General features: G+C 40.7%; 1 protein-coding gene across 1 annotated transcript in view; it reads left to right on the top strand.

Moving 5' to 3' along the window:
* LOC133553636 (collagen alpha-1(XXIII) chain-like) overlaps positions 1-21,528 on the top strand; it is a 409,393-nt gene that overhangs the window by 261,897 nt on the left and 125,968 nt on the right. The window contains 2 exon segments of the mRNA XM_061902087.1: positions 10,526-10,590; positions 20,277-20,303. Coding sequence (XP_061758071.1) covers positions 10,526-10,590; positions 20,277-20,303 — 92 coding nt within the window.

Genomic DNA, 21,528 nt, shown 5'->3' with positions numbered 1-21,528 from the left:
ATTTATAGTAGCACTGCTGCTGTGCCTCGGCGACATCAGCTCTATCTGCTTCTCACAGCTCGCCCTGATTACGCTACTGTGACATTTACTCCAAACAAAGTGCTTCCAGGTAACAAAGCACAGGAGCGACCGCCCAAACTTCCCTTTCTCTTAGGTCTCATTGTGTTTGACATCAACAACTGGGAACAATTAAAAAAAAACAAAAAACAAGGCACTACCTTCCAGTCCAGTATTTTTCAACCACGCCTATGGATCATGTTCGTTTTTTGTTTTTTTTGTAAGTACATTTTAATTTATTACTAACACAAACAAACTACAACAAAAGGCAAACAAAGGGCGCGCACAACGGCGGAGAACAAACTTGACTAATGAAAAAACAAAAGACTAGTACAAAGGCTACAAACAACTGGGAACAATTAAAAATAAAAAACATGCCAAGGCATTACCTTCTAATCCAGTATTTTTCAACCATGCCTATAGATCATGTTTTGTTTTGGTCATGTTCGGTTTTTTTTTGTGGTTTTTTTTAAGTACATTTTAATTTGTTACTAATTCAAACAAACTACAACAAAAGGCAAACAAAGGGCGCGCACAATGGCGGACAACAAACTTGACTAATGAAAAAAGAAAAGACTAGTACAAATGGCTACAAACAACTGGGAACAAAAAAAACAAAATGCCAAGGCACTACCTTCTAATCCAGTATTTTTCAACCAACCACGCCTATGGATCATGTTTTGTTTTGGTCATGTTTCTTTTTTTGTTTTTGTTTTTTTCGTAAGTACATTTTAATTTATTACCAACACAAACAAACTACAACAAAAGGCAAACAAAGGGTGTGCACAATGGCGGAGAACAAACTTGACTAATGAAAAAACAAAAGACTAGTACAAAGGCTACAAACAACTGGGAACAATTAAACTAAATGCCAAGGCACTACCTTCTAATCCAGTATTTTTCAACCAGGCCTATGGATCATGTTTTGTTTTGGTCATGTTCGTTTTTTGTTTTTTTTGTAAGTACATTTTAATTTATTACTAACACAAACAAACTACAACAAAAGGCAAACAAAGGGCACGCACAATGGCGGAGAACAAACTTGACTAATGACAAAACAAAAGACTAGTACAAAAGCTACAAACAACTGGGAACAATTAAATAAAAACAAAATGCCAAGGCACTACCTTCTAATCCAGTATTTTTCAACCACGCCTATGGATCATGTTTTGTTTTGGTCATGTTCGTTTTTTGTTTTTTTTGTAAGTACATTTTTAATTTATTACTAACACAAACAAACTACAACAAAAAGCAAACAAAGGGCGCGCACAATGGCGGAGAACAAACTTGACTAATGAAAAAACAAAAGACTAGTACAAAGTCTAGAAACAACTGGGAACAATTAAAAATTAAAAAAAATGCCAAGGCACTACCTTCTAATCCAGTATTTTTCAACCACGCCTATGGATCATGTTCGTTTTTTGTTTTTTTTGTAAGTACATTTTAATTTATTACCAACACAAACAAACTACAACAAAAGGCGAACAAAGGGCGCGCACAATGGCGGAGAACAAACTTGACTAATGACAAAACAAAAGACTAGTACAAAAGCTACAAACAACTGGAAACAATTTAAAAAAAAAATGCCAAGGCACTACCTTCTAATCCAGTATTTTTCAACCACGCCTATGGATCATATTTTGTTTTGGTCATGTTCGTTTTTTTTTTTTTTTGTAAGTACATTTTAATTTATTACTAACACAAACAAACTACAACAAAAGTTTGCGCACAATGGCGGAGAACAAACTTGACTAATGACAAAACAAAAGACTAGTACAAAGGCTACAAACAACTGGGAACAATTAAAAAAAAACAAAATGCCAAGGCACTACCTTCTAATCCAGTATTTTTCAACCACGCCTATGGATCATGTTTTGTTTTGGTCATGTTCGTTTTTTGTTTTTTTTGTAAGTACATTTTAATTTATTACTAACACAAACAAACTACAACAAAAGGCAAACAAAGGGTGCGCACAATGGCGGAGAACAAACTTGACTAATGAAAAAAAAAAGACTAGTACAAAGGCTACAAACAACTGGGAACAATTAAAAACAAACAAAATGCCAAGGTACTACCTTCTAATCCAGTATTTTTCAACCACGCCTATGGATCATGTTTTGTTTTGGTCATGTTCGTTTTTTTTTTTTGTAAGTACATTTTAATTTATTACTAACACAAACAAACTACAACAAAAGGCAAACAAAGGGCGCGCACAATGGCGGAGAACAAACTTGACTAATGAAAAAACAAAAGACTAGTACAAAGGCTACAAACAACTGGGAACAATTAAAAACAAACAAAATGCCAAGGCACTACCTTCTAATCCAGTATTTTTCAACCACGCCTATGGATCATGTTTTGTTTTGGTCATGTTCGTTTTTTGTTTTTTTTGTAAGTACATTTTATTTATTACTAATGCAAACAAACTACAACAAAAGGCAAACAAAGGGCACGCACAATGGCGGAGAACAAACTTGACTAATGACAAAACAAAAGACTAGTACAAAAGCTACAAACAACTGGAAACAATTTTTTTTTTAAATGCCAAGGCACTACCTTCTAATCCAGTATTTTTCAACCACGCCTATGGATCATGTTTTGTTTTGGTCATGTTCGTTTTTTGTTTTTTTTGTAAGTTACATTTAATTTATTACTAACACAAACAAACTACAACAAAAGGCTGTGCACAATGGCGGAGAACAAACTTGACTAATGACAAAACAAAAGACTAGTACAAAGGCTACAAACAACTGGGAACAATTAAATAAAAACAAAATGCCAAGGCACTACCTTCTAATCCAGTATTTTTCAACCACGCCTATGGATCATGTTCGTTTTTTGTTTTTTTTGTAAGTACATTTTTAATTTATTACTAACACAAACAAACTACAACAAAAAGCAAACAAAGGGCGCGCACAATGGCGGAGAACAAACTTGACTAATGAAAAAACAAAAGACTAGTACAAAGTCTAGAAACAACTGGGAACAATTAAAAATAAAAATAAATGCCAAGGCACTACCTTCTAATCCAGTATTTTTCAACCACGCCTATGGATCATGTTCATTTTTTGTTTTTTTTGTAAGTACATTTTAATTTATTACTAACACAAACAAACTACAACAAAAGGCAAACAAAGGGCGCGCACAATGGCGGAGAACAAACTTGGCTAATGACAAAACAAAAGACTAGTATAAAGGCTACAAACTATAAACATGAACAATAAACACTTGCACTGTGGCATGAATAGCAAAACTTCCGTGGCGTGGAAAAAAATGAACAGCACGGAGTTGAGATATACGTGGGTAAAGTGAAGTTGCCAGACTGAACACTTGGCAGCTGTGACTTAAATAATAGCTAAGATAATGATTAACAGGTGTGAGAACTGAGGACCGGGGCGTGACTAGGAGACAAGGTGGAAACTAATGAGTAGTCATGGTAACAAAAACAAACCAGGAAGTGCAAAACAGGAACTGAGTGTCCAAAAAACAAAACCGAACATGACCAAAACAAAACATGATCAATCACGTTATATTCTTCCATATCAGTAGGTGGCAACAGGTAGCTAATTGCTTTGTATGTGTCGGAAACAGCGGGAGGCAGTGTGAAGGTAAAAAGGTATCTAATGCTTTAACCAAATATAAATAAAAGGGTGAGTGCCCCTAAGAAAAGCCATCAAAGCTTAGGGAAGGTTATTCAGAACAAAACTAAAACTGAACTGGCCACAAAGTAAACAAAAACAGAATGCTGGACGACAGCAAAGACTTACTGTGGAGCAGAGACGGCGTCCACAAAGTACATCCGAACATGACATGACAATCAACAATGGCCCCACAAAGAAGGATGGAAACAACTGACATATTCTTGATTGCTAAAACAAAGTAGGTGTGGGGAAAAGCGGTCAAGGAAGACATGGAACTTCTATAGGAAAATACCAAATAAAGAGAAAAAGCCACCAAAATATTGACTCTTGCATAGGTTTGGTGATAATGTTCCCCTTTAACATTTAGTGGTCAATTGTACGGAATTTGTACTGTACTGTGCAATGTACTAATAAAGGTTTCAATCAATCAATCAAAATGTTACCAAATCTGCTGGGTCAAAAGTATTCATACAGCAATGTTATTATTTGCTTACATGTCATCTGCAATAAAGCACTTTTGGTAGCCAGGAAAACCGTACAAAATGCGATGGGAAGAGTCGGTGCACGTCCTTGCATGACAATGCTAGAAATAGGCTGAGCTGGCATAAACAAACCCGAATGGGCCGCCGGTGAATCCCCGCATGTGTTGACACAAATACTCGGTCACAATGAAGCCGTGTGTTTTCTGACACTGCTGGTGTTTATGTGTGTGATTGGAACAAGATTGTGTTTGCAGAACTGGTAGCAGTCCAAGCTGCGATGGGAATTTGAAAGCGGCAGCTTTGAAATATCTGGTGAAAACTCACTTTAACTTGTAACGAGAAGGACGGCGTCTTTAGGATTGGAACATTGGTGGACCAGCCAGGACTCTAATGCTATGTTGTGTGCAGAGCTTGTACAAAATATAATGACAGTATTTATATCAAGACATGGTTTACAACCTTTTCTGAGCCAAGGCACTTTTTGTTTTCATTGAAACAATCCCAAGGCACACCACCAGCGGAAAACATAAAAAAAAACGAAACTCAGCAGCTGATATTGACAATAAAAAGTCATTCTCGCAATTGTTGGATATGAATTCAAACCATAACCAAGCATGCATCACTATAGCTCTTGTCTCATAGTAGGTGTACTGTCACCACCTGTCACATCACACCCTGACCTATTTTGACGTTTTTGGTCTTTTCCTGTGTGTAGTGTTTTAGTTCTGGTCTTGCGCTCCTATTTTTGGTGGCTTTTCCTGATTTGTTAGTATTTTCCTGTTGCAGTTTCATGTCTTTCTTGAGCGCTTTGTTTTCGCAATCAAGACCACCGAATTTCCTTGAATTGCCGCCGGGGCGCTAATTAATTTAAAACCTCTTCTCACTCCCGCGCTTACCAAAGGCATGCGGTAAAGGCAAGCATGCGCTAATTATTTTAAAACATCTTCTCACTCCATCACTTACCAAAGGCATGCAGTAAAAATCTGAGTGTGATGTAAGGATACTCAATCAATCAATCAATGTTTATTTATATAGCCCCAAAATCACAAATGTCTCAAAGGACTGCACAAATCATTACGACTACAACATCCTCGGAAGAACCCACAAAAGGGCAAGGAAAACTCACACCCAGTGGGCAGGGAGAATTTACATCCAGTGGGACGCCAGTGACAATGCTGACTATGAGAAACCTTGGAGAGGACCTCAGATGTGGGCAACCCCCCCCCCCCCCCAACCCCCAACCCCACCCCCCCTCTAGGGGACCGAAAGCAATGGATGTCGAGCGGGACTAACATGATACTGTGAAAGTTCAATCCATAGTGGCTCCAACACAGCCGCGAGAGTTCAGTTCAAAGCGGATCCAAGACAGCAGCGAGAGTCCCGTCCACAGGAAACCATCTCAAGCGGATCAGCAGCGTAGAGACGTCCCCAACCGATACAGGCGAGCGGTCCATCCTGGGTCCCGACGAGCGGTCCATCCTGGGTCTCGACTCTGGACACCCAGTACTTCATCCATGGTCATCGGACCGGACCCCCTCCACAATGGAGGGGGGGACATAGGAGAAAGAAAAGAAGCGGCAGATCAACTGGTCTAAAAAGGAGGTCTATTTAAAGGCTAGAGTATACAGATGAGTTTTAAGGTGAGACTTAAATGCTTCTACTGAGGTAGCATCTCGAACTGTTACCGGGAGGGCATTCCAGAGTACTGGAGCCCGAACGGAAAACGTTCTATAGCCCGCAGACTTTTTACCATCGTGAAAAGCAAATTTTATTAAAAAAAAACTTTATTATGGCATCGTGGTACCGGGTTCGATTCCCTCGAGGATGCGTCAAAACGAAGAACACAACAAAGGTAGGATCTAACAAATTTATTAACAAAAAGTGAGCTCCGAACAAAAACACTGGAGCTAATAAAAAGGGAAACAAAAGACGCTAGCGTGAAAGCTAGGAAATATAAAAGAACTAAGACTTGGCACGATGGCAAAAAGAAGTAAAAACAAAGATGATTAGCATGTGAGCTAAAGATGACAATAAGGTGGCTGAGATAATGAGCTAGCGAGAAAAACATACCTGACGTTACTTGTTGCATGTGAGCAAATTACAGTCCCAGAAAGAATAAACAGAAGAAGCTGGCTTATAATGGAGGGTGATTAGCTGAAGCAGGTGTGCGGACCGAGTGTGGCAGGTGAACTAATGAGTAACCATAGTGATGGACAAAACAGGAAATAAACGGGTGAGACGGAGAATGAAACAAAGATGGAAAAACAAAAAACGTGAAGATCCTTTACTTATAAATGAAGTCCATGTGCAGCTCCTTCTGATCAAAAGCATCGATAACTTGTTTATAGAAGTCTTCCTTATCTTTCTTCAGTTTTAAAAGTCTCTCTGTCTCGATGGAGATCTTCCTTTATTACCTCCTGCTTCCATTGAAAGTCCAGTTTAGAAAACTGCTATCAGACCGCTGCTATCAGTTAGCTCGGCTCCTCAAGTGCGGGCGACAACAGAATTATCCTCGGACAACTCCCCCTCCCGTTCTGCTGGGTGGGTGATCTCTTTATCCCACCGCTGCCACCATGAAGTGTTATTGTATAAATAATACACCGGGTATTTAGGACTGGAACATGCTTTATTTCAGCCCGGTTGTTTACATAGCCAGCGTAGGAGTAGTGGTGTTAAATCCTAAAACAGGGGTAGGGAACCTATGGCTCTAGAGCCAGATGTGGCTCTTTTGAGGACTGCATCTGGCTCTCGGATAAATCTGAGCTAACCCTGCTTAACACGATAAGTAATGACTAATTCCACTTGTAATCAAAGTATTAAAAATAATGTTCAAAATATTAAACATGCTCATGCATTTGAATCCATCCATCCTTTTTTTACCGCACTTTATTTATTATTATTTTTTTTAGGGGTTACCCTCCTGGGGGTTCTTCAGACCACCAAGCACCGACATGAAAACCTGTTTCAGGGTTACGATATTGTTTTATTTTTCAATAAGTCCAGCAATTGTCTTTTTCTCTTTCGTTCTCGCTCGCACTCTGGCTCCAGCTCCAACCCTGTCTCTCCTCCTGGCTGCTGCTTATAACAGAGCGACAGGTGATTAGATAACAAGAGCCAGGTGGGTTGTCTACGCACCTGTCGCTGATTTAGAGGCCGGTCCTGGCACACGCTGCTTCGCTGCGGGCCGGCAGGCCACGCCCCCTCCACAGTTAGCTTTAGAATATCAATGTTATTACAAAGAATAAGAGACCTATTATACTATAGTAATGTTGGTCTGACTTAAAAATGCACGCATTTAGGTGTGTTCAGTGTTGGAAAAAAAATGATATGGCTCTTACGGAAATACATTTTAAAATAATAGGATTCTTGGCTCTTTCAGCCAAAAAGGTTCCCGACCCCTGTTCTAAAAGGTCCGCCATGCACCCCCCGCGTCATATCTGTCCCAGCACATGTCACGTCACGCATTGTCACTTCTTCTGCAGCCGAGTAGTCGCAAGAAGGATCACTAGCGCCCTCTACCACCAGGAGGCGGGAGTCATTTAATGACTCATATTTGACAGACGCAGCTACGGTATATTAATAAAACATAGCTGCTTACTGTTCTTTTTAGCTTGGATCTTAAATCCTACTGAATAGCTCTTAATCTTCTTCCCTTTATGCGATTTCAAATTACCGGTATTGAAATCAGCCTGCTCCGTTTTGAAAATGATGACAGGGGAAGTGTCGCTCGTGACGTGACGAGTTTGAGCCGGCGGTAATACTAAGCATGCGCTAATTATTTTGCGAAGCGAGTTTGACCCGGCAGTAATTCAAGGCAGGCACATACTACACGTCTGGCGGAAATTCAAGGAAATACGGTATTTAAGTTGTGCGAACGTAATCCTTCTTTCTGGGGACATTGTTGATTGTCATGCCATCTACGGGTGTACTTTGTGGACGCCGTCTGCTCCACACGCTGTAAGTCTTTGCTGTCGTCCAGCATTCCGTTTTTGTTGATTTTGCAGCGAGTTCAGTTTTAGTTTCATTTTGCATAGCCATCCCTAAACTTCAATGGCTTATCTTAGCAGCACTCGCCTTTTGTTTATTTTTGGTTTAAGCGTTAGATACCTTTTTACCTGCACGCTGCCTCCCGCTGTCACCTGCATATTGTGATCATTACAAACATCTACAAAGCAATTAGCTACCTACTGATATGGAAGAGTATTACACGGTCACTCTGCCGAGCACTCGCTGCAGTCTTGGATCCGCTTTGAACTGAACTCTCGCGGCTGTGTTGGATCCACTATGGATTGAACTTTCACAGTATCATGTTAGACCCGCTCCACATCCATTGCTTTCGGTCCCCTAGGGGGGGTGGGGGGGTTGCCCACATTTGAGGTCCTCTCCAAGGTTTCTCATAGTCATCATTGTCACTGGCGTCCCACTGGGTGTGAGATTTCCTTGCCCTTATGTGGGTTCTTCCGAGGATGTCGTAGTCGTAGTGGTTTGTGCAGTCCTTTGAGACATTTGTGATTTAGGGCTATATAAATAAACATTGATTGATTGACTGATTGATGGGAGTCAAACATAAGAGATAGGTGTAGACTGCAATATGATTCAAGTAAACAACACCGAAATTGTATATGTCCAATTGAAAATATAGAACATTACACATGGCACTCAAAAATCTCTCAAAATGTTTTAGCACAACGTTGGCATGCTATGAAGCCAATGGTGGATTGTACTGTACTTCAACATACGAGTATTATTATGGTGTGTGTATAAGGTAAGACATATTATATGGCGTTTTGTTTCGCATTATTATGCAAAAACAACTTTTCTTACCTTCCGGTACCTGCTGATCTGTATTTGGGATCTCCATAAGTTCAGAAAATTTGCGCGCATCCGCCTATGTAGTTAGGGGCCACACCATTGTCGATAAGCTTCTTCTTTTTGTCTTTCTTCTTGTTATGGGACATTCATCCTCCGCTTTTGCCATTTCTAATATAAAGTAGTGTAAAGTTCTGACTTATACCTGCTCTAGACAGTGCAGACACTCAACGACGGCACATTTGCAGATTATAATTACTGGTTTGCAAAAAAAATGTTTTTAACTCCATCCATCATCCATCCATCCATCATCTTCCATTTATCCGAGGTCAGGTCGCGGGGGCAACAGCCTAAGCAGGGAAACCCAGACTTCCCTCTCCCCAGCCACTTCGTCCAGCTCTTCCCGGGGCATCCCGAGGCGTTCCCAGGCCAGCCGGGAGACATAGTCTTCCCAACGTGTCCTGGGTCTTCCCCGTGGCCTCCTACCGGTTGGACGTGCCCTAAACACCTCCCTAGGGAGGCGTTCGGGTGGCATCCTGACCAGATGCCCGAACCACCTTTTTTTTTCACTGTTTTTAACTCAATTAGGTGAAATTACATAATCTTCCACGGCACACCAGACTGTATTTCACAACACTAGTCGCAGCACAGTGGTTGGAAAACACTGGTCTACAACATGAATTAATCCTCTTTGGCTTGTCATGTTATATTTATATTATATTTCTATGGCAAATAACAACCATATGGGTCATTTGTCCGGTTGGGTTTTCAGCCAGTGTTTTTTTTTTTTTACGGCTTATAAAATAAATTTAAAAAAAATTTTTAAAAAGAAAAACGTCTTTTTATTTTTAAGACTTTAGTTTAGGCGATGGCACTTTGTTGTTAAGGAAACCGCCTGAACACCAAAGCGCTACGGGACGGCATAGCTCGGTTGGTAGAGTGGCCGTGCCAGCAACTTGAGAGTTGCAGGTTCGATTCCCGCTTGTGCCATCCTAGTTACTGCCGTTGTGTCCTTGGGCAAGACACTTTACCCACCTGCTCCCAGTGCCACCCACACTGCTTTAAATGTAACTTAGACATTGGGTTTCACTATGTAAAGCGCTTTGAGTCACTTGAGAAAGTGCTATATAAAAATATATAAAATATAATTCACAAACCCTGCATTTTATTAACGCATATTATCTCCAGGCTTTCACGGGCCACATCAAATAACGTGGCGGCCCAGTTTTGGGCCCCGGGTTCCTTGAGTTTGACACCTGTGCTGTAATAGAACCGAGCTAAGCCAAAGACAGCACACCTGTAGGTCTAGTTTCCATTTGGTTCTGAACAGGAGGGCATGTTTTCACTTGTGTTTTCATACCTCGCGCCCACGTCAGCGCCGCTCATCCGTCCACGGATGACACGAAACGTGCGGTCGGCTCTACGCGGCCGACGCCAGACAACACATGACTTCCTGCAGGGAGACTCACTTGTTCTCTACTCCAGCATCCACTGTGCCGATTTGAGGAATTTATTGCTCCGTCTGTGTTTTCGCAGGGCCTCCCGGGAAGCGTGGAAGGATGGGAAGGAGAGGGGAAGCGGGTAAGTGAATCCCACCACCTGTTGGGTTACTTTTCTTCCGTGCGTTCTTCCTTGTCTTCGCTCTTGGTGACTGGAAGGCTTGAGTAGGCCCCATCTCCTGGCGTTAACACGTGGTAGCGCTAACCGGGTCCAGATGTCGGAGTAGCTCACTGAGCGCTTGCAGCTGCAGTCATGATGAGGATAATGCGTGCCAACGCCGCTGCCCCTCCACTGTTGTGTCGCTTTAGCTTTAGTTCGGTGCATTCGGTTCACATCCAGCTGGTTTGCCGCGATAAACCCTAATTCCATTTTTCCAGAGGGGAGGACTCTGCTTTTTAGGTCCCTTATTACTGCAGTTTGTAAAATACATCTGTGCCCAAATGGTGGCTTCCTAAATTTAAAGGCCTACTGAAATGAGATGTTCTTATTTAAACGGGGATAGCAGGTCCATTCTATGTCATACTTGATCATTTCGCCATATTGCCATATTTTTCCTGAAAGGATTTAGTAGAGAACATCGACGATAAAGTACGCAACTTTTGGTCGCTAATAAAAAAGCCTTCCCTGTACCGGAAGTAGCAGACGATGTGCGCGTGATGTCACGGGTTGTGGAGCTCCTCACATCTGAACATTGTTTACAATCATGGCCACCGGCAGGTAGAGCGATTCAGACCGAGAAAGCGACAATTTCCCCATTAATATGAGCAAGGACGATAGATTTGTGGATGAGGAAATTCAGAGTGAAGGACTAGGAAAAAAAAAGTAAAAAAAACAACAAAAATAAAGGCGATTGCAGTGGGAGCGATTCAGATGTTATTAGACACGTTACAGTGGGGCAAAAAAGTATTTAGTCAGCCAGCTATTGTGCAAGTTCTCCCACTTAAAATGATGACAGAGGTCTGTCATTTTCATCATAGATTTCTATTATTTCTATCATAATAGATTTCTATTATTTCAAACACACCGATTATGTGAGGGTTCAGATTTTGCATTTCAATGATTACCCTATGAATGGTTGGATTCAAATAACTAATTAAGATTCAATAAAAGATGTTTATTTAAAAGAAATGTGCGGATTATCACCATGATTAATTTTGCGAGGATACCTTCTCGTTGTAGGTCATGCATTTTAATATGTATAAAAAATGTTATTTGATAAGTACAACAAGGAGGAGTATACATACAATGTCTTCAGGATGCAATATATACACACACATATATATATATATATATATATATATATATATATATATATATATATATACACACATATATATATATATATACACACATATATATACAGTGGGGCAAAAAAGTATTTAGTCAGCCAGCGATTGTGCAAGTTCTCCCACTTAAAATGATGACAGAGGTCTGTCATTTTCATCATAGGTACACTTCAACTGTGAGAGACAGAATGTGGAAAAAAAAAACAGGAATTCACATTGTAGGAATTTTAAATCATTTATTTGTGGAAAATAAGTATTTGGTCAACCATTCAAAGCTCTCACTGATGGAAGGAGGTTTTGGCTCAAAATCTCAGGATACATGGCCCCATTCATTCTTTCCTTAACACGGATCAATCGTCCTGTCCCCTTAGCAGAAAAACAGCCCCAAAGCATGATGTTTCCACCCCCATGCTTCACAGTAGGTATGGTGTTCTTGGGATGCAACTCAGTATTCTTCTTCCTCCAAACACCACGAGTTGAGTTTATACCAAAAAGTTCTATTTTGGTTTCATCTGACCACATGACATTCTCCCAATCCTCTGCTGTATCATCCATGTATCCATTTTGGTATAAACTCAACTCCTCGTGTTTGGAGGAAGAAGAATACTGAGTCCGCCTATGTAGTTAAGGGCCACACCATAGTCGATAAGCTTCTTCTTTTTCTCTTTCTTCTTGTTATGGGACATTCATCCTTCGCATTTTGCCATTTCTAATATAAAGTAGTGTAAAGTTCACCTGCCATGAAAGCACTAAAACATACCGGTGTAGTGAGTTCACATAATTCACCCGAGGACCTTTTAGTTATTAGAGAGTACCGGTCGGGCGTTTTTTTTACGGGACACATTTCCAGCTGCTCAGTTGTTGATTGAAGTAAAGTCTGAATGTCATTAAAACAGTTAGCTCCATCTTTTGACACTTCTTCCACTCCCGTCCTTGCACGCTACACCGCTACAACAAAGATGACGGGGAGAAGACGCTGCCGAAGGTGAGCCACGTAAATAAGACCGCCCACAAAACGGCGCATCCTGAAACGACTGATCTGTAAAACAACATCCATGCAACATTTTGACCAAAGAACTACCATTACGTGTTATGTAGACCACAAGGAAATGTTTTAGAATTAGAAAAAAATAATCATAATATGACTCCTTTAATGTGCCTTATAATCTGGTGCGCCTTATATATGAAAAAAGCTCACAAATAGACCATTCATCGGCAGTGCGCCTCATAATCCGGTGCGCCCTATGGTCCGGAAAATACAATATCTGATTTAGACACACAGAGTTGGTGCTTTTTGAAACACTCGTGGCAAACATGTGTTTAGGAAATACAAATAATATGAAGATAATACTGAAATGGGAAATAATAAATGTTAAAAGTTTGTTATTATCACTGCAAACATTCTTCAACTCCACTCCCTTGGACTGGAGTGTGAACTGCATGATTTTTTTCGTTGTTTCATAAAATCTTTGCACTCTTATTCCCGTTTTGATAACCTCTCGAGGAACTCTGAAGAAGCGTTCATCCTTTACGTCAGGGGTGCGAAACCCATTTTAGATGGGGGGTCACATGGAGAAAAATCTACTCCCAAGTGGGCCGGACTGGCAAAATCATGGCATGATAACTTAAAAATAAAGACAACTTCAGATTGTTTTCTTTGTTTAAAAATAGAACAAGAACATTCTGAAAATGTACTGATCATAATGTTGTTGGGTTTTTTTTTGTACACTTACATGTTACAGTTAATAATTTATTTGTCCTTATTTATATTTTCTGAATGAATAATGTGATAATGTTCATTTTTTGGTCATTTTCGATCAAGATAAAATATATAGCACTTTTCTCTTCGCTTTTACATAGTGAAACCCATTATCCATCCATCCATTTTCTACCGCTTATTCCCTTTTGGGGTCCCGGGGGCCGCTGGCGCCTATCTCAGCTACAATCGGGCGGAAGGCGGGGTACACCCTGGACAAGTCGCCACCTCATGGCAGGGCCAACACAGATAGACGGACAACATTCACACTCACATTCAAACCCATTATCTATGTTATTTAAACCAGTGTGGGTGGCACTGGGAGCAGGTGGGTAAAGTGTCTTGCCCAAGGACACAACAGCGGTAACTAGGATGGCAGAAGCAGGGATCGAACCCAGAACCCTAAAGTTGATGAACTGCACTATGCCGCCCCCAGCATGTAATTCATGTAGTTTGATCATTTTCCTCCACTGATGTACTAACATCATGTGCTTTATTTAGTACATATGCAGCATCAACTACAAAGATACCAATAATTGCTATTGCGACATCTAGTGGACACATTTAGAACAGCAGTTTATTTCATTAAAATAATTCAGGTTAATTTTTATACTTAGCAAACTCCTCCTGCGGGCCGAATAAAACCTGTACGCGGGCGCTAATTATTTTAAAACCTCTTCTCACTCCGCCGCTTACCAAAGGCATGCGGTAAATTTAGGCCCGCGCTTATAAATTTGAGTGTGATGTAAGGATACCATCATGAAAAGCACATTTAACAAAAAAAACTTTATTATGGTCTTACCTTTACTTATAAATGAAGTCCATGTTCAGCTCCTTCTGATCAAAAGCATCGATAACTTGTTTATAGAAGTCTTCCTTATCTTTCTTCAGTTTTAAAAGTCTCTCTGTCTCGATGGAGATCTTCTTTTATTACCTCCTGCTTCGAATGAAAGTCCAGTTTAGAAAACGTTTTTTTTTTAGATATATAATCCTCCACGTTAAAAGTGCAAACGAGAGGGAAAAATAAACAATCGCTGCTCACTCTTGCTGCTTGTTGTCACTTCTTCTGCAGCCGAGTAGTCGCAAGAAGGATCACTAGCGCCCTCTACCACCAGGGGGCGGGAGTCATTTAATGACTCATATTTGACACACGCAGCTACGGTATATTAATAAAATATAGTTGCTTGCTGTTCTTTTTAGCATACTCAATAGCTTGGACCTTAAATCCTACTGAATAGCTCTTAATCTTCTTCCCTTTATGCGATTTCAAATCATTTAAATCAGCCTCCTCCATTTTGAAAATGATGACAGGTGAAGTGTCACTCGTGACGTGACGAGTTTGACCCGGCGGAAATTCAAGGCTTATGCTAATTATTTGGCGAAACAAGTTTGACCCGGCGGAAATTCTAGACACGCGCTAATAAAAATTATATTTTGCGAAACGAGTTTGACCCGGCAGTAATTCTAGTCAGGCGCATACTATATACCCGGCGGCAATTCAAGGAAATACAGTATAGTGGGCTCTGGAATTATGAGAATAAAGTACACACATGAACATCATTTGGAAAAAGAAATGATAGGACTTTTTGTGTTATTTTCCTAATCCCTGCTAACCTCGACCACATTCATATCTCCTGCTCTCCAGTTCCTGTCTTTCCCATTAGCATCAAGTCCAAGGTTCAGGTTGCCGGCGTGTTTGTTTACTGTCTGGCGCAGGAGGTCCTTGTCACAGCGTCTAGACACAACCACACATAATTGACTTAGTCTCCATGCCTCATGAACACACTTCCAACTTCTTCTCCCTTTGACAACCTTGTTGTGCTCTTTTTCTTTTCATTCATTGTGTGACGAAGCAGCTTTTTCTCTTCACTGAACCAGAACGGACATATCAGCCGAGTATTTGAATAGTTAAAGTTAAAGTACCGGTGATAGTCACAAACACACTAGGTGTGGCGAAATTATCCTTTCCATCACACTTGATCACCCCCTGGGAGGTGAGGGGAGCAGTGAGCAGCAGCGGTGGCCACGCCCGGGAATCATTTTGGGTGATTTAAAGGCCTACTGAAAGCCACTACTAGCGACCACGCAGTCTGATAGTTTATATATCAATGATGAAATATTAACATTGCAACACATGCCAATACGGCCGCTTTAGTTTACTAAATTGCAATTTTAAATTTCCCGCGGAGTTTCTTGTTGAAAACGTTGACGCGTGTTTGTGACGTCTCGGGTTGGAGCGGACATATTAGCCCAGCAGCACACACACGGCTAAAAGTCGTCTCTTTTCATCGCATAATTACACAGTATTTTGGACATCTGTGTTGCTGAATCTTTTGCAATTTGTTCAATTAATAATGGAGACGTCAAAGAAGAATGCTGTTGGTGGATTGCAGCTGCCTTTAGCACCGAAACACAGCCGGTGTTTCTTTGTTTGTTGTGAAGCTTTAACACAGAGCGGTCAAGCGAACATGTTTCTCTACGTCAACCAGCAAGTTTTTGGATGGGAAAATTGTGATATTAAGTCGTCTCTTACCGGAGACATCGGTGGATTATTCCTCCTCCTACTGCAGCTCAAAAATGCAGCTGTGATCTTGGGTCCTCCGCTTCTCTCTGAGACACTGGCGTTCACCGCAGCCATCCGACTTTCAGGTTGTTGCAATCCGCTACTCGGATCACCACATATTATTGTTTATACTTCCAGTTGTTGTATCACTCCGTCGTTCTACCCTCTTACTTCCTGTTTAGTCCGTCACCATGGTTGCTCATTGATCCCACCTGCTAATCACGATCCCTGCACACCTGTCACTTTTGATTACTTCCCTATTTAAGCCCGTCCCTTTTCATTATTCTCTCTGGGTTCATAATTTGCTTTCACGCAACAAGTTACGCCTGCACTCTGTCACGTATGTACGTTCTCGCTAGCTTTTCACGCTAAGCCATTTGTTCATTCCAGCTCTCATGCTGTATGTTTTGTTTTACTCGTTTATGTGCCTACGTGCCATTGTTGAATATCCTACCTTTTATGCTAGCGTCTTTGGTTTGCCTTTTTATTAGCATCAGTGCCTTTTCGTTAAATAAATTCTTTATATCTTACCTTTGCTGTGTTCACTTGTTGACGCATCCACGAGGGAATCAAACCCGGCACCACGATGCTAAACAGGCGTAACACAGGTATGACTTTACAATCTCACTAAAACACGATTAAAACAATAAGCGGATAAGGGATCTTCCAGAATTATCCTGGTAAATGTGTCTAATTACATCCCACTGCCGCCGCCTGGAGCCGTCGCCTTTTATTTTATTTTTTTTTGTGCTTCACTCTAACTTTCCTCATCCACGAATCTTTCATCCTCGCTCAAATTAATAGGGAATTTGTTGCTTTCTCGGTCCGAATAACTCTTGCTGCTGGTGGCTATGATTATAAACAACGTGAGGATGTGACGAGCCCTACAACCCGTGACGTCACGCGCACATCGTCTGCTACTTCCGGTACAGGCAAGGCTTTTTTTATTAGCGACCAAGAGTTGCGAACTTTGTTCTCTTCTAAATCCTTTCAGCAAAAATACGGCAATATCGCGAAATGATCAAGTATGACACATAGAATGGACCTGCTATCCCCGTTTGAATAATAAAATCTCATTTCAGTAGGCCTTTAACCCACAATTCCAACCTTTGATGCTGAGTGACAAGCAGGGAGGTAATGGGTCCCATTTTTATAGTCTTTGGAACAGCTCGGCCGGGGTTTGAACTCACAACCTGCTAATCTCAGGTAGGAACCAATCACCGCCAGTCGGCCACTTTTATGTGCCGTGTTTTTCGGACCGGAGGGCACGCCGGATTATAAGGAGCGTCTCTAGTCAGGTCTATGTTCATACAGAAGGCATATTTTTTTCTAAATGTAAAACACTATATTGTGGTCCACATAACATGTAATGGTGGTTCTTTGGTCAAATTGTTGCATGGATTATGTTTTACAGATCATCTTCAAGTCGCTTCAGGATGCACCGTTTTGTGGGCGGTCTTATTTACATGGTTCACCTTCGACAGCGTCTTCTCCCCATCATTTTTGTTGTAGCGGTGTAGCGTGCAAGGACGGGAGTGGAAGAAGTGTCAAAAGATGGAGCTAACTGTTTTAATGACATTCAGACTTTACTTCAATCAATGACGGAGCAGCATCTCCACATCCGTGGCTCACTAGTGCAACAACAACACCAGAATTGTGTCCCGTGAAAAATCGTCCGTCCGGAACTCTCTAATAACTAAACTTCCTTGGGTGAATAATGTAAACTCACTACACCGGTATGTTTTAGCGCTTTCATGGCGAGTTTACTGTTAGATATAAGTAAGAACTTTACGCTAGTTTATGTTAGAAATGGCAACAGCGGAGGATGAATGTCCCATAAAAAGGTAGAGAAAAAGAAAAAAGCCACGGACTACAATGACGGAAGCGCGCGCATTTTCAGGACTTATGCAGATCCCAAATACAGATCAGCAAGTAAGAAAAGTTGCTTTTGCATAATTTTGTGAAACAAAATGCCAGATATGTCTGCTATTAGGTGCCACTTTGCGGTCTTTGTACACACACCATAATAATACTGGTATATGTTTAATGGGCCGACAATCCATCAAGCGGTGCGGCTTCATAGCTTACCGAAGTCGAACTCAAAAGATTTTGACGGATTTTTAAGCGCCGTGTGTAAGGTTCTATGTTCTCAAAGGAACATTTAGATGTTTGGTGTCGTTTTACTGGCGTCATCTTGCAGTCTACACGTATCTCTTATGTATGACTGCCATCTACTGGTCACATTAATCATTACACCATGTACCAAATAAAATTGCTTCGAGGTCGGTAGGCACAACCAGAATTATGTCGTGCACAAGGCGCACCGTCGAGTTTTGAGGAAAAATGAAAGGACTTTAAGTGTGCCTTATAGTCCGAAAAATACAATACATGTATTTGCTGGATAGACATTCAACTGGTGTACGATTCCCAACTGGCAGGAAAAAAAATGCAATTAAGAAAAAAATACGCAAATTTGGGATGTAATGATAACGGGTATAACGATAAATTTTCTGTCAATTAGTATCACTTTATCAAATTTTAATAATCATAAAACCGCACTTTGATCAACTTGCTGTAATACTGAGAAAGACAGCTAGCATATGTATATATATATATATATATATATATGTGTGTGTGTGTGTGTGTGTGTGTGTGTCTATATATATGTATATATATATATGTGTGTATATATATATACAGTATGTATATATATACATATATATATATATGTGTGTGTATATATATACGCACACACACATATATATATATATATATACACACACACACACACATATATATATATATATATATATATATATATATATATATATATATATATATATATATATATACATATACACACACATATATATATATATATATATATATACACACATATATGGATATATATTCCTCGCGCATTAATTGACTGAAAGGGCGCACACTTGCCGCTGATGATGTCAAGTTATTGATGGGAAAATGCATTCTTCAACAATATGATTGTGTGTATATATATATATGTTTGTGTCGCTTTCACTCATTTGCCGCTTTTCCACTAACGCAGGGGTAGGCAACCCAGAACGTTGAAAGAGCCATTTCGGACCCAAATAACACAAAGCTGTCAAGCACTTTTTATATAAAACTCGCGGACGGCACTAACATTAAACTATTAAGATGGGGGCCGCAAAATAACGTCTTGCGGCCCCCTGCTTTAAAGCAGTCTTCCGTCAATGTCCATATGTGAATACAGATCCAAATTCAAAACATAACAAATTATCCAGAAGTCTGTTTGTCATAACATCTTCACCACAAACTCCTCTGGCAGCAGATCTAATGTTCTTGCTACAGTACATGATTGCAAAAAAAAAAAAAACACAATGCATGTTGCTAATCCCTGTTTTTCTCTCTCTGTTGCAGGATCTCCTGTAAGTACAATTCCATCTCTCCCAGCAAGGTAGTATTAACCAGTGTGAAGGCATGGAACACTAAGCATTCCACATAAAACTCACATTCAGGGGGTGCACTGTGTTAAATAAAAAAAAAAAAAAGACCAACAAAACCCAGCGGCTGACAAACTGTCACACATCTGCACCCTCAGAATACAGCAGTAAACGGACCACCGAGGGAAGTGTGCGTGTGTGTGCATACACATATGTGTGTGTGTGTGTGTGTGTGTGTGTGTGTGTGTGTGTGTGTGTGTGTGTGTGTGTGTGTGTGTGTGTGTGCGTTAGGGAGAAAAAGCTAGTTATTCTTCTCCCAGGTCTCGTAAATCCTGATTATATACACAGAAAACATCCAGGTTCTGAATGGACACAACTGCCGCCTTCCGGTTTGTGATTCCCCAGTCCAAAATGTAGAATGCATCATATTCTATTAGTGGCATGGTGGCACAGTGGATAGTTCCTGGGTGGAGTTTGCACGAGAGCAAGAGTAGCAGTGTCAGGGAATGAAACTGCTACCAAAAAGCTCTAATAAAGACTTTCTGATCCTTCAGATACTTTCCCCTTTGTCAAGTTTGACTTTTTAGGTTCCATTGTATCCATTCCAGCCTTCTGTGTATTCATTCAACCCCGAATCATCCCCAGTTTAACACAATGACGACACACTAAACATATCCAACAAATTGCAGCCCTGTTCTAACCTGTTGCAATGCTTCTTGCTTTAATCTCTAACCCTCACCAGGGCAAGGCGGGACGGGATGGATACCCGGTAAATTGGATTTGTTTCATAGCCTGTCACTCCTCTACTGAGCCAATCACCACTCTTTGAAACCTCTTCTTTAAAATGCTTCTGATTTTCTTGTATCTGTTTCCTCCTTCTAAACGCCTTCAATCCTCGCTGATTTTTGATGATAACCTTCAGCAATCCTGCCCCATGATTGAATAGCACAGAATCTAAATATTTTACGCTGCAATATTATATTTTGACGTATTCTAAGTAAGGGTTGAAGAGAATAAACCTCGGCTGTACAAACAGGGAGTTTAATGAGCTAATTGCCCAATTTACCCTGCAGACAGACCAGATTTTTTATGCCAGTCTTAACGCTCCAAAGTGCTTCAAATATGATCTTTTCGCATCGGACTCGTGCAACATCAGGAGGTTAATCAACATCAAGCTTTATTGCATACTTCAATGTCCAAGTAGACATACAATCACATACAGTACTTAAAACAAACTAAAATGCAGTATAAAAGGTATTATCATACACTATTAAAAACGGTGCTTGAGCATATTCAGTAAAAAACATCTAATAAATGAATAAAAGCAGCAATAAAAAAATATATATATATATAGGCACACAGATACCAGTGTTTCCATGTATTTGATTGGTACCTGTGGAGGGGGGCGTGGCCTGCGGGCATGCCGCGGAACTAGGTGTGCCTGGACCGGCCTCGAAAACGACAACGTGTGAGTAGATGGCCCAGGTGGGCTTTTATATCTAGTCACCTGTCGCCTTTATTAGCAGCAGCTGGGATGAGACACGCGGTTGGAGTTGGAGTGGGAGCCAGAGAGAGAGAGAGGGAGGGACACGAACACAGAGAAAGACATTTTGTTGGAAAGCCTCTCCACATTGATGAAAATAAAAAAGCGTTTCCCGCCTTCCTGTCGGTCGTTTTTTCTTATTAATGAACTCACAGCAGCCAACGTCATCTCACAAGAACCTCTGGCGGCGCGATTGTCAATCAAGTGACGAAAGTGACGTCTTGGTGACGATTGATGATCACTAATTTTTAGGTCTATTTTTTTTTTTATAGCCTGGCTGGCGATCGACTGACACCCTACGCAATCGACTGTTAGTGGATTATGTTTTTGTTATTTTTCTGTAGTTTTGGACTCTTAGTTCCTGTTTGCGCTTCCTGGTTTGGTCACCATGGCGACTCATTAGTCTCACCTGCCTCATGTGACACACGCACCTGACTCTAATCAAAGAGAC

This window comes from Nerophis ophidion, linkage group LG05, assembly GCF_033978795.1.
Source record: "Nerophis ophidion isolate RoL-2023_Sa linkage group LG05, RoL_Noph_v1.0, whole genome shotgun sequence".
Classification (NCBI taxonomy): Eukaryota; Metazoa; Chordata; class Actinopteri; order Syngnathiformes; family Syngnathidae; genus Nerophis; species Nerophis ophidion.
This window is presented reverse-complemented; position numbering and strand designations above follow the sequence as displayed.